The 16,474-nt window shown below is 41.8% G+C and overlaps 2 protein-coding genes across 2 annotated transcripts; both read left to right on the forward strand.

Moving 5' to 3' along the window:
- Nucleotides 1-7,350: 7,350 nt before the first annotated feature.
- On the forward strand, nt 7,351-9,761 carry LOC311253394 (uncharacterized protein). Its single transcript, XM_084347324.1, has 2 exons — nt 7,351-7,755; nt 8,375-9,761. The coding sequence occupies exons 1-2, from the start codon at nt 7,719-7,721 to the stop codon at nt 9,517-9,519; spliced, it is 1,182 nt and encodes a 393-aa protein (XP_084203450.1). The 5' UTR covers nt 7,351-7,718; the 3' UTR covers nt 9,520-9,761.
- Nucleotides 9,762-10,886: 1,125 nt separating this feature from the next.
- LOC311253382 (uncharacterized protein) lies at nt 10,887-16,177 on the forward strand. Its single transcript, XM_084347306.1, has 2 exons — nt 10,887-11,306; nt 12,354-16,177. Exons 1-2 carry the CDS (start codon nt 11,135-11,137, stop codon nt 13,895-13,897), a joined length of 1,716 nt encoding a protein of 571 aa, XP_084203432.1. The 5' UTR covers nt 10,887-11,134; the 3' UTR covers nt 13,898-16,177.
- Nucleotides 16,178-16,474: the final 297 nt, after the last annotated feature.

The following is a 16,474-nucleotide window of genomic DNA, read 5'->3' on the forward strand; positions in this document are numbered from 1 at the left end:
TTGTTGAAAGAGTCATTTTGTAATGGGGGGAGGTGGGCCTCAAAATAAAATTCTGCTTAGGGCCCCAATTTGGCCAGGGGCGGCCCTGCACCTAGGGATTGGACCCACAACCTCCAGACTTCACAGCATCACTTGAGCATCCTGAGCTAATGAATCAGTCTTAGATGAAATCACTTTCTTTGAGCATTTCACTTCTTTTGAGGACTAAATAATTGTGTGAAAACCTCGAGGATCTGGGGCCGTATTTATCTTAGAGTGCCATTTTACTCTTAAGTCCTGAGGATTTGTGAAATTTAGTCCTACTCGCAAACTTAAGAATAAAAGCTATTTATCAACTTTCTTAAGTCTAAGAATCACTCCTACCTTCCCAGATATTTAAGAGACCTCCAGAGGTGTCCTAAGTGGTTAGGAGTTGCCAGCAGGGGATGGCACTGAGGCGAGAGAGACGTGTGAGAACGTTCAAGTTCGGAAGGATGTCCTGGCTTTGTTTGATGACGAGCAGCTGATCAAACGGTATCGTTTAGACAGAGCGGGTATTATTTTTGTCACAGATTTAATAAGGGCCGTCATCTCATCAGCAACATCACACAGCAGAGCTTTCACGGCAGAACTAAAGGTCATCACAATGCTTCGATATCTCGCCACTGGGAAAATGCAACAGTGTAACGCTGATGATTTGGGGCCATCACAACCATCAATTAGCAGAATTGTTATGGAAACAATAATGGCCCTTACTGCTCCTAACCTCGTCATGCGTTTCATTGACTTTCCAACTACACCCCGGATAATTCAGCAGAAGCAAACTGCATTCATGCAGGTAGCTGGCTTCCCTGGAGTGGTCGGTGCAATCGATGGTACACATGTAAGGATCATCGCTCCAAGTGTGGACGAGAGTGTGTATGTTAACAGGAAGAGGTACCACAGCATCAACACGCAAGTAGTGTTCGATGCAGACTATAACATCTTGGATGTGGTACCCAAGTGGCCTGGGTCCACCCATGACGCACGGATACTAAATGAAAGTGGCCTGAAGCAGCTTTTTGAGAGGCACATTGTGCCACCTGGGTGTCACCTAATTGGGGATAAAGGATCCTTTACGACGCTGGCTTCTTACCCCTTTTCAGATGCCACAGACACACGCCCAAATGAACTATAATAGGTAAGCCCAACGAAATGCCTAATTGTTTTAAATTTTAAAAAATTAATTAATATTATATATGGTTTAATAGGAGGGTTTATTCTTGTCACAGGGCACACAAAAGCATGTGTGGTGGAGAGAGGGATTGGCCAGTGGAAACACAGATTTCATGTGCTGCATTCAGAAATACGGCACACTCCAGACAGAGTGTGCCGTATCATTATGGCATGTGCAATACTGCACAACATTTGTAAGGAGCGCAATGTCCCACTCCCACCAGCAGACGATGATGACGATGAGGGAAATGAGCGAGATGAGGGAGGAGATGGAGACGCGAGCGTCCCTGGCAACATCCATCCATGTGATGGGGCAGCCTTCAGACAACACTTCGCCAACCTCCACTGTGGGTAAGAATAACAATAACTCATCGATACACAGTGGCTTTTTATCAATTCGTTGTATTAGTCACTCGGTATCTTTTCTTTTTTTTTAAAGCCAAGCTGTAGTACTCCTCTTGGAGCCGCAACACTTTAATTTGCAGCTTAATTTTTTGTCTCCGCAGTGCCTGCAGATCATCTGTCTCCTCTGCTGGGCCGCAATCACTCACCTCGGCCTGAAAAACAAAAGAGACGGCATGCTCAAGATGTGATAAACTTAAGTTGATTTTTTCTTTTTTTCTTTTTCACCCACCACTTGATTGATGCATGTTGCCTCACACGAAGTGCTTGGGCCTGGCTGCACCGAGTCAAAAGCACAGGGAGAGTGCCATCGGAGATGCCCGGGGACACAGGAGACTCTAATGCATCTCGATCCAAACTGAAAAATAAAGAATATGGCTGAAATATCAGAAATGGTTCTATTGTTGTTATGGTTATGACTTGAACAAACACACATTTTAGACATTTACTGAACAGAAGCCTGGCAAATATCCAACTACAATTACGCACGTATCTCTCATCAAAACACACCTAGGCTGCAGCGCAATATCCCTATAGAGTTATAACAGGAATAATTTGTAAACTCACCCTTTTGAAAGCAACTCAAGCTTCATCGCAGCTGGATCCTGGCCGCTGTCCAACCCAGAGAAGCTGGGGTTATCTTCTCCAAGTATGCGCTGCACAACTTCTGCAACTGCGCTCAAGTCTTTGCCAGGTGGTCCTCCGCCTGCATAAGAATATAAAAATGAATTAGATAGATATGAGCGAATAGGGTGGCATGCAAGCAAATGAAAAAGAAGCACTACATACCAGTGCGCGTGGAGCAGGCCTTGAAAGCTGCGATTTCAGTTCTGCTTTTCGAGAGAACGTTATACCACTTTTTCTCGCAGTCAGCTGGTGACTGATGGCAGAAGGCTTGAGAAGCGTATAGTTGATTCGCTATGTCTTCCCATGCCTGTTTTTTATCATGGCTGGTAAGCGTTGGGCTGAACTTACCTTTAATGATGAGCTTTCTTTCCTCGACTAGCTCCACTAATAACAGTATCTCTTCCTCTTGCCAATTGGGTTTTCTTTTTGATTCCATGTTGATTTCTGCATGTGGCTGCAGTAGGCTAGTATATATAGAGCCACGCACACCAGTTTCAAGTTAGTTGCCTAATTAATGAATTGGAAAGATAAGGAAACATTTATTTTTGATTCATTGCCAATATGTTTTGTATTATTTTGTAGATTATTGTCAAAATGTACACTCCCATTGTCCATTTAAATATTTCTAAGATATTTCTTTATTCTTAGACAAGGGATTCCCTTCCATGATTGGAGTGACACTTAAGATTCAGTCCTACACTTCGCTGAAAGTGTGAGTAAGACGCTTGATAACTAACTTTTAAGTGCAGCTTTCAGCGAAGAATTTTTTTACTCATAAGTCAACTCTTAGCAGGGTTCTTAGGAGTAATTCTAAGAAGCTTGATGAATACGGATCCTGGAGTTTAGTTTTTTGTCTTTTAGGCCAAAAACTCGCGACATTACTGAATATATGAGAGGCTGTGATTGGTCAGTTTACACTGTATATACAGTATATGTATGAATTAGTGCAACATGGCCTCAAAATAACATCAAAATATTCTGAGGTTATATCCTGATATTAGTATTTTAAGGGTTAGGGGCTAACTCTATCAATGTTGAGACGGTATTGTGAGGATGAGTGTTGGTACTTTGACTACAAATTAACACAATCAGATGAATTAGGTTAAATAATTATCATTTTTCAGATTCTGTTTCTGTGATTTTTGTGTTTGATTGCTGATGAAATGAATTGATTTAAAGATTCAGTCCTTTGGCTCTGATGCAGCGTCCTCTCGCTGTTTGTATTTGGCTACAATTTCTACAGAGCACTTTCAACTTGAATCGATAGCAGCAGTAGCAAATGGCTCAAAGTGGCAGTTAATAACCTAAAAGATTTTGGTAAATCAAATTTGGTTATAAATTTGATTGATAAATTAATTCTCACCACAATGCAACTGTTTGTAAGTACAAATCAACATCTACTCCTGTAATAGACTAGTGGGGTTAAATGTAAAGCAGTGGCGTCATTAGGCCTATTTTAGGGGGGCTTAAGCCCCCCTAAAATATTCTTAAGCCCCCCTAAATAATTTTATGTTCATTTATTAAATTTTTTTATTTTTTTAATTTATTTTTTTTACAAAAAAGTGCAGACAAATCCAATATAATGTGGCCAGACTATGAGTTTAAATAAATAAACCAGTTATTATTAACTTAAATGTGATCATAAATCTTAGTTTCCCTTCACTTCATAGTGGAAGTGGTAGAGAGTCAGAGTCAGTGCGTCGTTATCCAGTCCATTCCACTTGTTCATATAGAGCACGCCCACATCACTGAAATCCAGTCCACGTTTTCCCTGCAACCTAGGTTGCACTCGGTACCTGGGTACCTGCAGTGTGTGTACCGGGAGCGGAGCACACAGAACCGACTAGAGCAGCATTAGGAGAAGAACGTGAACAAGAATGGATACACGAAATTTTTTCAAGAGAGTAAGTATTCATCACTGCTGATAGTAACAATAAGTTACTGCAGCCCCCCAGCTAACAGCAGAAAGTCCCACGTAATTGCCAAATGCTCCCTGTTTGACAAATAAAAACCTGGCTTGCACACTCTGTAGCTGAGAGCCCCCTGTACAGGAGGCAGCGTGAGACGCGTGCTGTATATCTCTGTGCACGTCTTACCTTTGTTGTTGTCCAAAAGTTACATTTCAGCTCAAAAAGAACTCTGCTACAGTAGCTAGCTAGTTAGTCCGAAATGCAATGTGAAGGTCCTGGTTGTTTATAGAGTTAGGTGTGCACTCTTCATATTATCTTTGGGGTGACTTCCTTCTGGAGCATCAGCTTCAGCATCAGATGCACACCGTGAAACAGCTCATTCACGTATGATTATGTGGATAATAATAATAATAATAATGACAATAATAATGATGATGATAATACGGTTATAATAATAATAATAATAATAATAATAATAATAATAATAATAATAATAATACACTAATAATAATCACTCCACCACCCCTATTGACCTGTAGGAGTCAGGGCAGAGGAGAAACCTCTACTGGAAAGGTGAGTCTAGAACACAGTGCTCTTTTTTTTGCATACAGTTTTGGCTAATACATGTAGGCTCTTAATGAATAAGAAGCATTGGTTAAATATGGCACTGTAACTATGTGGATTTTTTTCTTTTTTTGTTGTTGTTAATGCTGTAAACAGACAGTACTTCCTGTGTTTGTTGTTGTACTGTGTTAAAAATGTAATGGTGGCCTAAAACATTTACACAGTAAAGTATCTCTGTTAAATCTGTCCAAAACGTGCAATTTCTCAGTTTTTGTTAGCTGTTTGTGAAATTAAACGTTCGCTGACATTCTGTGCATCTCCTGGGGGCTAAGCCCCCCTGTCCTTAAAACCTAGTGACGCCCCTGCTGTAAAGACTTTTGGCTAAAGAGTTCAAGATGTCAAACTCAAATTTTAGCACTGCCCAAATTATGCTGAAATTAATATTGCACAATTATGAATGGTTGCCAACAGTACACTGCCTCACACAGGGCACCATATGTAGAGCGTCAAGCAACATAATTAGGGAGTTTTTGGTTAAATTTGTCCATCAATAATAATTAATGATTATCAGGGATAATTATTAGTTATGAAAAAACAATAAGATCCGATTTTCAATAGATCACCGGTGTGAAGACTGGGGAATTCTGGGAATTCAATTTGGAGTCCATTTTGAAATCCACAATGAACGACTTCGTCAGTGGGTCCCAACACTGCTCTGAATCTTTTAATCTGCTCTTAATTCCTGTGAAGTGATGTTCCTTTTGCTTGTAATGACTCATGACTCATACTGACTGTTTTTGCTTTGACTGTTCAGTGTTTATTCTGTAATGTTCTTGATTTTGCTTAATTGTCAGAGCACTTTGTAAACTGTGTGTTTAAAGCTGTTGTATAAATATAGTGTATTACAGTAAAACTCATATATTTGTGTGAAGCCTCAGCTTGAAGTATTTCTCAGTACTTCAAAACCCACAGCTGTTGTGTATCCAGTGAGCTCATATCACACTGTTCAGTCTGTATATATCTCAGTCTGTTACATTTCACTACACATATTTCACTGTTTGTCGTCCTGGAATCAAATGAGGGAAATGTTCAGTGGTGTTCTGAGGCGGCACGATCACGGACGTCTTTTAAATCAGCAGGAAGTCTTTAATTAATGCTGCCACCACGCTGTTTTATTATCCTCCATATTGCTCTTTATTTATTGTATTATTTATACATGTCTGCTATTATTGGCCTCAACTCTGACATGTTTTAATGCCGTTTCAACCTCGTAAAGCCCTTTTTAACTGTGAAAACTGCTGTGTGAATAAAGTTTATTATTATTATTATTACACATACAGAACTCAGCACCAGTGTGCTTCAACTAATATGAACCGTCTCAAACAAATGGACGTCAGTGATGATTCATCATACAGCCGGACTTCAACAGCCACAAAACACTGAGAGAAACACAATGATTGTCATTAAAATGTGTTTCCTTCTCATATAATAATCACACAGAAATGAACAGATGTTGACAGTTTATGACGTCACTACGGAAATAATTACATGTGTTAACCAACATGATCAAACTTTTTGTTTCATCATTAGAAACACATGAAACAAGTCAGAGAGTTTCAGGTGGAGTGTCGAGTACATCTGATCATATTTTACTGAACATTTACAACTTTGTTCACAACGACTCTTTACAATTAAACTACAGACGAGTCGATGTTTCCTGTTTCTGACATTTCACTAATATTTCTGGATTTTATTGGAACAAGAGCCAGAATTCAAAACAACATGACAGAAAGTACGAGTCAACGCAATTTCCACAATTTAATGGAAGAAGTTTAAAATGTAAATGAAGAATATTTTCAATCACTTTGAATCATTTTGTACAAAGTTCACTGATGAATTTATTACAAGAAGCTGAAAGATTGATGTGACTGTGATCCTGTACAGACTCAACTGTTCAGCACTGACAATGTTTCTGTGACAGGAGGAGACTCTGCAGACTAAACACCACAAAGACACACTGAGGAACCAGGACTGGACCAGTAGAGCCCAAATCCAGGATAAAGAGGTTCAGTGAATGTGGTGCTGAAGGTGTGGAGGTGGATCAGTGAGTCAGAGGAGACTCTGTAGAAGGACAGAGTGCCAGCAGGACAGTCCACATACACTGCTACTCTACCAGAGGAGGAGGAGGAGGAGGAGGAGGAGGAGGAGGAGGAGATGGATGTTTCTCTGTTATTGTGACAGACATCAATACATGCCACATTTACCCATTCACACACACACACACACACACACACACACACACACACACACACACACACACACACACACACACACACACACACACACACACTGATGCCGGAGGCTGCCATGCAAGGAGCAATTTGGGGTCCAGGATACTTGACATGTAGCTGGGGGGAGCCGGGATTCGAACCAGTGACCTTCCGATCACCAGACGACCCGCTCTACCTCCCGAGTTACAGCCGCTCCGGAGGTAGAGTGGTACTACTACTCTCTAAGTAGTATTAGTAGTAGTATTAGTATAAGTAGTAGTAGTAGTAACAGATACCAGCTGCTTTTGAGTAGGCAGAAAAGTTTGCTGACTTTTATTTTGAAAATCCACCAGGCGGCCGTCCTGAGTTGTACTTCCGGCGGCTAACACGCTAACTTTCCCCGTCAGCAGGAGATGAACTGAGTGGAGCAGCAGAGTCTGCAGGTTTGGACCAACTTGTTCAGACCTTCGGGATGTTTCTCCTCAGACTCGTCTCCTGTTAGCACAGAATGCTAAAGGAAGCTAGCGCAGCTGGGGAGCAGGAAGTAGACGGAGCCGGAAGTAGTCGGAGCCGCTTCGACAGAGACCAGACTGAGTTTCACGGAGACAACCCGTCCAGAATCAGACAGATGTGTCTGAGTGACTCCGTGCTGTTAATTTAACATGTGTAACATCTGGACCAGCTCCTGCTGCCCCACGAAGCTAACGAAGCTAACTTAGCCCGCAGCAGGAAGTAGACGGAGCCGGACGGGATGTCTGTGGAGCCCGAGCAGCAGGTCCTCAGAGCAGGTCTGCACACTTCACCTGCTTCCTGATCGAAAACCGATTGTATTGATTATTGGTGTTGTATCCTGCAGTTTTCTTCTTCTCGGCGTTTCAAACGATGAAGCAGTGAATGGTAAAAAAAAATAAAATAAAAAATCTACAGTCAAAATAAAGTAAAAAATAAAAATAAAGCTTTTCTATCTTTGTTTGATACCTGTTGAGATAAAGAACTGACATTATTCGTCAACACACAGGGAACAAAATGAAGTCATGAAAAACAGGCTCAATGGGTATCACACAAAGATAGACAACCTTGAAGTCAAGGAAAGTGAAAACTCGTGGAGATTTTAGAAAATGAGATTTTCTTCATTTGGATAAAAAAATGATCCGATGACTGTAAACATTCAGCAACAATTGTACAAATCAATACATGTTGTAAGTGATCTTTAGGGTTTCTTGGATCATCAGGACAAATTTCAACCCAATCCAGTGAAAAATAAGCGTACGCAGAATCACAAAAATGATTTTAAAGACATAACAACACATACGGGGGCAGGAATACAGGCAGACAAGGATTTTTGTCTGTAGGTCAAAAGTTAACAGGACGTTTTCTAAAATATGTGTATTTCTTTATTCTCCGCAGACGTCCAGCTGCTGTCTGTGAGGAAAGAAGAGGATCCTCCTGAGCAGCAGGACTGGAGCTCCGGTCCGGACCAGGCGGACCCACCAGAGCTGCCACACATTAAAGAGGAACAGGAGGAACTCTGGACCAATCAGGAGGAGGCTGAGATCATCAACTTCACTGTAAAGAGTGAAGAAGATGATGAAGAGGAACCTCAGTCCTCACAGCTTCATCAAAAACAAACTGAACAGATGGAAACAGCTGATGGAGAGGACAGTGGAGGACCAGAACCAGACAGGAACTCTGATCCAGACAGTCGTTTACAACCTGAGACGGACGACAAGACGTCAGACTCCTCTGAACCTGATTCTTATGACAGTTGTGGTTGGGAGGAGTCCAGGGAACCTCAGTCCGGTTTAAAGTCTCTGCAAAGCATTGAAGCACCTGTAGGTGAAGAGGAATGTAATCCAGGAGCAACATCAGCTCCAGTCAGCTCCTCTGAATGTAGTTCGAGCGCTGACCACAGGGGAGATCAGCACAAACACAACGGAGTCCAAACGGGAGTGAAAGAATTCAGTTGTTCAGTTTGTGGTAAAAAATACCCTCGGAAGAAATCGTTAACGACTCACATGAGAATTCACTCAGAAGAAAAATGTTTCAGCTGCTCAGTTTGTAAGAAGAGATTTCAGTGGAGAGCACATGTTGTGATGCACATGAGGATCCACACCGGAGAGAAACCCTTCTGCTGTTACGTCTGCGGTAAGAGCTTCACTCAGAGCTCGGCCCTGACGTCACACGAAAGAGTCCACACCGGAGAAAAACCTTTCACGTGCTCAGTTTGTAAAGCGAGTTTCAACGTCAAAAGCACTTTGTCCCAGCACATGAGGATGCACACCGGGGAGAAACCATTCACTTGTTCATTTTGTGATAAAACATTCGCACACAAGGGAACTCTGACGAGACACCTGAATGTCCACACGGCAGAGAAATCGTTCAGTTGTTCAGTTTGTGGGAAGAAGTTTGCTCAGAAGGGAACTCTGAGGCGACACTTGACCGTCCACACGGGGGAGAAGCGATTTATTTGCAGCGTTTGCGATAAAAGATTCAGTCAGCTGTCGTTTCTGAAGAAACACAAGTGTGTTGGTGAGAGCAGCAGAAGTAAATGAAGCTGCAGAGATGCTTGTCGGGTCCTTTTTCTTCAGCAGGACCGAAGTCTCAACATGGATCAGTTCAGAACCAGTAGAGGCAGAAATGGTTTCATTTGAAATATCAGCTGATTTTCCAGCTCATATATATGCATGAAACAAACAGAACAAAAATAAATAAATGGGTAATTCTACGGAAAAAACACTTGAGACTTCATTTTTTTTTTCATATCTTCTAATAAAACAACAGGTTATTTGAACGATTACTGCCTCCCGGGTCGTCCATTTGTCAATATTTGTTGTTTAATCGGTTATTTAACACTCGAAGCTCCACAGAAGTACTTGTTCCCACCGTCATGTATAGAAGAAAAGTCTTGTATTAGTTCAAAACCATGTTTTTCTAACATTTATATGATAAGATATATAATGACAGTAATCGTCTGGTGTTACCTTGTGAACAAAGTCTCTTATTTTGAAAAAAAAAATCACACTGATGACGTCACTGAACGTCCTGAAGCTTTTCTGTTTTTATAAGTAGGAATAAAACAGTAGAGTATAAATGGATTGGATGACATGATTTAGTTTTACATGACTGACAACACGTGGTTTCATGTCCTGTGGCAGCCATTTTGTAAAATACATTTTTCATGAATATTGTCACTGCTGTTTCTTTCATTATGAGTAACATAACAAAGTCACGAGTTTTCATAGAGTCAGTGAGTTCTGGAATAATAAGTTTCTGTGTGAGGAGGAGGTCCGTTTACTTTTCATTAAATTTATATTGAACTATTTAAAAAATACCAAACATATAATATCTCATGGAGGATATGCAAACTGTAGAAAACTGAGTAAACAATACTCAACTTAGACGAGGATTATGTCAAATCTAGTAAAAGGGAGAGGATTTATATAGAAAATAAATCTAAGGAATACGGTGCTATTTGTAAGAAACTTGATTTTTCATTCCCAGCTTGTCAAATAATGAGACTCAAAGATCCACTTTTCTTACAAATTGCACTTTTAAATTAATATCTTATTCACTAGGCACAAAAAATTCATTATTCAAAGTGGAGCAAAGACGAGACAGATCCAGAATAAGGACCATGTATCAGGAACAATGAAGGAAGTCAGTTTTCAGACATTTTCATCAAAAGTGGACGTTTCTGTCAAATGTGTACTAAGGACATTATTAGACAGGATTTTCTAAAGTATTTAAGAGGTCTTAAAATCGTTCTTGTTCGATGTTATCTTATAAAATTACCAAATGTTATGAAAACATAAACTAAAATAACCAACTTCCGCTTTTTCCGCTGTTCCGTACGTAGTTTGTCCGAGTCGTGTTGCCGTACCTAGCTGTCAAAGATTGCGGACGTACTGCGCATGCGCCACTCATCGGGCAGTGACTGCCGGAGCCGCTTCGTCAGAAAACAAACTGTGTTTCAGTTCACAACATGTCCGGTCACACAGACAGGAGCGTCGACACGGACCTGCCGCTCCTTCATGTAACATGTGTAACATCTGGACCAGCTCCTGCTGCCCCACGAAGCTAACGAGGCTAACTTAGCCCGCAGCAGGAAGTAGACGGAGCCGGACGGGATGTCTGTGGAGCAGAAGTCGCTGCTGTGAGTCCGTCAACATGTCTAAAGTCCAAACGCTGAGAGCTGTTGTGAAGCAGCGACTGACTGCGGCTGCTGAAGAGATATTTGAGCTGTTTGAAAGGACGATAGCAGAGTACGAGGAGGAACTGAGTCGGCACCGGAAGCTACTGGACGCTGTTTTCAAGCCTCAGGTCCAGTTACACAGAGCAGGTCGGTTCTGGTCTCACCTGAAATATTAAATTCTGTCCTTTATTATTAACACTTCCCTCAACACTAGTGAAGGATGTTTTAGTGTTTCACGTGTTTATTCTGCAACAAAGCTGAATTTTATTCAAACGAAACATTCCCCTTTTATTCTGAAAGTCCTTCCAATCATCAGACTACAGCAGGCTACAAAATAAAAGCATCTGTTCAGTAATCAAACGTGGCAGCCTTAACATAAAACATAATGAGTTTATTAAAGCTGTAATCTGACCTCTACACATAATGCTGTTAAAATGTAAGGCAACACATTACATATGTAATTAATTGTTATGTCAGTTCTATGTTTACATTATTGCAGTTGAAATGGTAGAAAAACATGAATTTGAACTCAAAATATGTAACTTCCCTTTATGTATTTGACCTGATTGATCAGAGCTTTGTCTGTAGTGATGCAGAGACAGATGATGTATTGATCCTGTTTGAATCTCACAGATGATGTTTGTCAGTTTGTCTTCAAACTAATGAAATACTGTGAAAATGCGTCATCATAAAGACGACACAGCGGACAGAGTCGTTAGTGACGTCGTCTCCTGACTGAAACAATGTAGAGCTGCTCCTGTATATGAGCAGCTCACAGAACTGAACCAGAACCAGAACTGCAGTTGTCAATATGAGCAGATTTATTGTGATGTTCATCTTTTTTATATGTTTTATATGTTGACACTGTTATGTGTTCACCTGTGGACTTGTTTTTGGAGCGTCCCTCATGTTTCCCAGTCTTTCCTTGCACCAGTGTGTGATAAGTGTCACAGGCATCAAATTCAGAGTTTATTTAACAAAGAACAATAAAGGTTATCACTTTGAACTTTAGATATCTTTATAGTATTTCTAATCAAATACAGGTTGAAGGAGCTGCAAATCATTGCCTTCTGTTTTTATTTATGTTCTCCACAGTATCCCGACTTTTCTGGACTCGGTGGCTTGTAGTTAAATGATAACAAACAATTATGATTTTTCTAAAATATGTTTATGATTTTTTTTTATTCTCAACAGACGTCCAGCTGCTGTTGGTGAGTGAAGAAAAGGTTCCTCCTGAGCAGCAGGACTGGAGCTCCAGTCTGGACCGGGAGGAACCACCAGAGCTGCCACACATTAAAGAGGAACAGCAGAAAGAGATCAGCCAGGAGGAGGCTGATATCATCAAGTTCACATTCACTCCTGTCCCTGTGAAGAGTGAAGAAGATGATGAAGAGGAACCTCCGTCCTCACAGCTTCATCAAAGACGAACTGAACACATGGAAACAGCTGATGAAGAGGACCGTGGAGGACCAGAACCAGCCAGGACCTCGAAGCCAGATTTACAACCAGACACTCGTGACACGACTTTGGATTTATCTGAACTTGAGAACGATGAAAGTGAGGAATGGAAAAAGAGCAGTGAAGCTCAGTCGGGTTTAAACCCTCTGAACGATCACAGTGGACGTAACGCTGGTGAGAAATCATACAGCTGCTCTGAGTGTGGGAAACAGTTCACCCTGAACTCAAACCTGCGAACGCACATGAGAATTCACACGGGAGAGAAACCGTTCAGTTGCTCGTTTTGCAGTAAAAGATTTACACAAAAGGTGACTCTGAAGCAACACCTGGCGCTCCACACGGGGGAGAAACGATACAGCTGCAGCGTTTGTGGCAACAGATTCACTTGGCATTATCAGCTCAAAAACCATCAGTGTGTTGGTCGTCAGTCATCACAGCTTCATCAGAGACAAACTGAGAGCAGAGATACAGAGCATCTGAAAACTGATGGAGAGGACTGTGAGGGAGCAGAACCAGCCAGGAACTTGAATCCAGATAATCTCCAACCAGCTACTCATGACAAGACTTCCTCTGAACCTGAGACTAATAACAGTTGTGCCTGGGAGGAGACCAGGGAGCCTCAGTTGAGTTTAAACCCTCAGAACAGTGACGTACCTGTGAGTGATGTTAAATGTAATACTGAAAAAACATCAGTTAGCTCTGAATGTTCAACAAGCTCCGACAACAGGGGAGGTCAGCAGAAACACGACAGAGTCCAAACGGGAGTGAAACCATTTAGTTGCTCAGTTTGTGGTAAAAGATTTTCCCGGAAGAAATCCTTAATGGCTCATGTGAGACTTCATTCGGAGGGCAAATGTTTCAGCTGCTCAGTTTGTAAAAAGACGTTTCAGCGGAGGGCAGATGTGGTGAGGCACATGAAAATCCACACCGGGGAGAGGCCCTTCAGCTGCGCCGTCTGCGGTACTCGATTCGCCCGAAAGGAAACTCTTGGCGAGCACATGAGGATCCACACCGGGGAGAAACCCTTCTGTTGTTCCGTCTGCGGTAGAGGATTCACAACAGACTCAAATTTGACCCGACACGTTAGAGTTCACACCGGAGAAAAACCTTTCACGTGCTCAGTTTGTAAAGCGAGTTTCAGTGACAGAAGCAATTTCTCCAAACACATGAGGATCCACACCAGGGAGAAACTCCCGAGTTGTTCGGCTTGCGGTAAAATATTTGGAGGAAGAGGAATTCTACGACAACACTCAGCTGTCCACATGGGAGAAAACATTTAGCTGACGTAGGCCTGGGCGATAAAGCTAAAACGTCTGTCACGATAGAGAAGTTTCATGACCTGTCCTGTTTGAATGGATGTGCTGAGTGTTTCTGGCGGTTCGTTTGTAAAACACTCGGCCAGTGGCGGAGCTGCTTCGGCGGATTGTGAGTTGTAGTTGCACTGTGAGAACTGCAGTGTCTCTGGGCTCGTAGGCAGAGCAAACAGGCCGTGTGGCGGCGCAGCGGCAGGCAGCGCCGGCCTGTCCGCTCTACGTAACAAGCCTGGAGACACCCCGGCAGTGTAGAGCGGCTCCGGACTGTGACGGAGGCTGAAGAGGTCGGTGTGTTTGCCGGCACAGCTGCAGCTCTGAGGCCGCCGCAGACCTAAAGAAGAGTAGACATTACTACTATGTGAGTTAATAGTTGTACAGGCGGAGCAAGGCTGGTCGTGTTGCTGCGAAATGATTGGCTGTTCGCGTGTCACTCACAGCACGCTCTGTTAACAAGCGATATGATAGGCTGTTTATAAGCCAGGGCGTATTCACTATGTGCTTTTAAGATGGTTTGCATTTAATGCAGAGACGTGAAACTATAGGACGTTTTATGAAACCATTATTGTATTGTTATTGATGACGGGTCTACCACCGATACATACTGCTATCGTTCTGTCGCCTGGGCCTAAGCTGCAGTGTTTGTGAGAAAAGACTCACTCAGCTCGCTCTTAAAACAAAAAGAGATCAGGTGTGTTGGTGAGAGCAGTTGAAATAAATGAAGCTGTAAAGATGTTTGTTGAGCCGATCTCTGAAGTACTGAAGGCTGGACCGGGCTCAGCACCGACCACTTCATCAACTGATACAGACTCCACAATAAGCAGTGCTTCGTCTCCTCGGCTCACGTTAGTTCTGGTTTTATTTGTGTCTACATTATTCTGTTGATTCCTGGAAAACTGTGCCTTTTAAATTATATGTCTTCATTGTATTTAAACTAATTTAAATATAGGTCTGGACAATATATCTATTATATAGTTGTCGTATTATGAGACTATATATTGTCTCAGATTTTGGATATCGATATATCTCGACACAGACTAAGTGTTGTCTTTTCCTGGTTTTAAAGGCTGCATCACAGTTAAATGATGCAACTGTAAACACTCTAAGTCATTATATCCACATTATTGATGATTATTGATCAAGAGTCTTGTGTTATTACTTTGTGAAAGTACCAGTAGTAATCCTTACAATTCGGTCGCAATATTGATATGAAGGTATTTGATTTAAAGTATTGTTTTCAAACATCATACATCACGACTCAAGTACTTTGTCACCTTCGCAGCTCTATGGTCAACGTGTTTGGTTAAATTACCCAGAAACAGAAATGATTTGTGATATAATGAACTGTCCTGGTCTTGAATTAATTTCTCGTTAAGTGTTGAATACGAACAGTTCAAACTGCTCAAACTGTATTTGTGTTCTTCTGGTCCAATCACAAGTCTGGAGACAAACTCTGATTTTGTTCACAGCTTGACGGCTGATGTGTTGCATTAACCCAGTTGCCTATAACGTAAGTGTTACATGCTTTGTGTGTTTGTTGTTGTGTTTTTGCTCTGCTCTCTGTTCCTGTGCTGCCCTCCTGCCTCTGCTGCAGCTGCTGGCTGATGCAGCTAACCGACCCACAATCCCCCGTGAGAAAGCACTTGGCGACAGTGGCGAGAACAGGCAGAAACCTTGAGCAGACCCAGACTCGGTGGTGGGCGGCCATCTGCCTCGACTGGTGGTAAAAAGCCTGTAAGAGAGGTAGATACTGCCGTAGGGCCACTCAGCAGCTCGTGTGCTATAATTAGGTGTTACGTACCGATACTGGAAACCTGACTGCCTTTATTTGGAGGAAAGTGTTCAGGCCGTTTCTGCTGGATAAAGTGTTTGAAGTCATTGGTCAGTTGTTGATTCATGTGTTTACGTCAGGCTTTAATTTATTAATAATCCTTTGTTTGCACTATTTCCTTCCTTCTTATTTCCCAGGTTATATGTGTTACCCCCCTCATCCTTTAGCCTTTTCTCATGGTCGTAACACAGGTTCAGATTGTTAAAGCCTGTTTCTGTGTCCTGCCATTTTTCTTCAACTGAGTATCTCCGTTCCAGGACTCTTGACCATGTTAATATAGGCTGTGTGCGTTTAAAACGGCCGAGCCTAGAAGTTCTGTGTTCGGTCTCTGTGTGGCTGAAATGAGCCTGATTCTTGAGTCACATTATGTCCATTCATTCCTGGTTCTGTGGGCTAAAATAAAAAGGCATAGAAAAAGAGATGTTTGTCTTGTCATGTCATTACAGGCTTCATCATAGAAGCTACAGGTCTGTTGAGTTTCACATGATTGAGCCTACAATTAAAAATATTTATTCACATCTCATAAAATATCAGACTGTGATTCTTTGTCTGCCGGCTCATCACTGTGTCCAAGACCATTCATTTATTTAAAAAGATATTAATTATTCTTTAGAGGTTATTTGGGCCTTTTTTTTTTTTTCCAAAGTAACTAAAAAGTAGTCTACGTAAGTGAGTAGTCTCTCTGCAGACAGTAATACTGTAACGTAATGTATTAC

The sequence above is a fragment of the Pagrus pagrus genome (genome assembly GCF_965226575.1).
Source record: "Pagrus pagrus genome assembly, chromosome: 24".
In the NCBI taxonomy this organism is placed as follows: Eukaryota; Metazoa; Chordata; class Actinopteri; order Spariformes; family Sparidae; genus Pagrus; species Pagrus pagrus.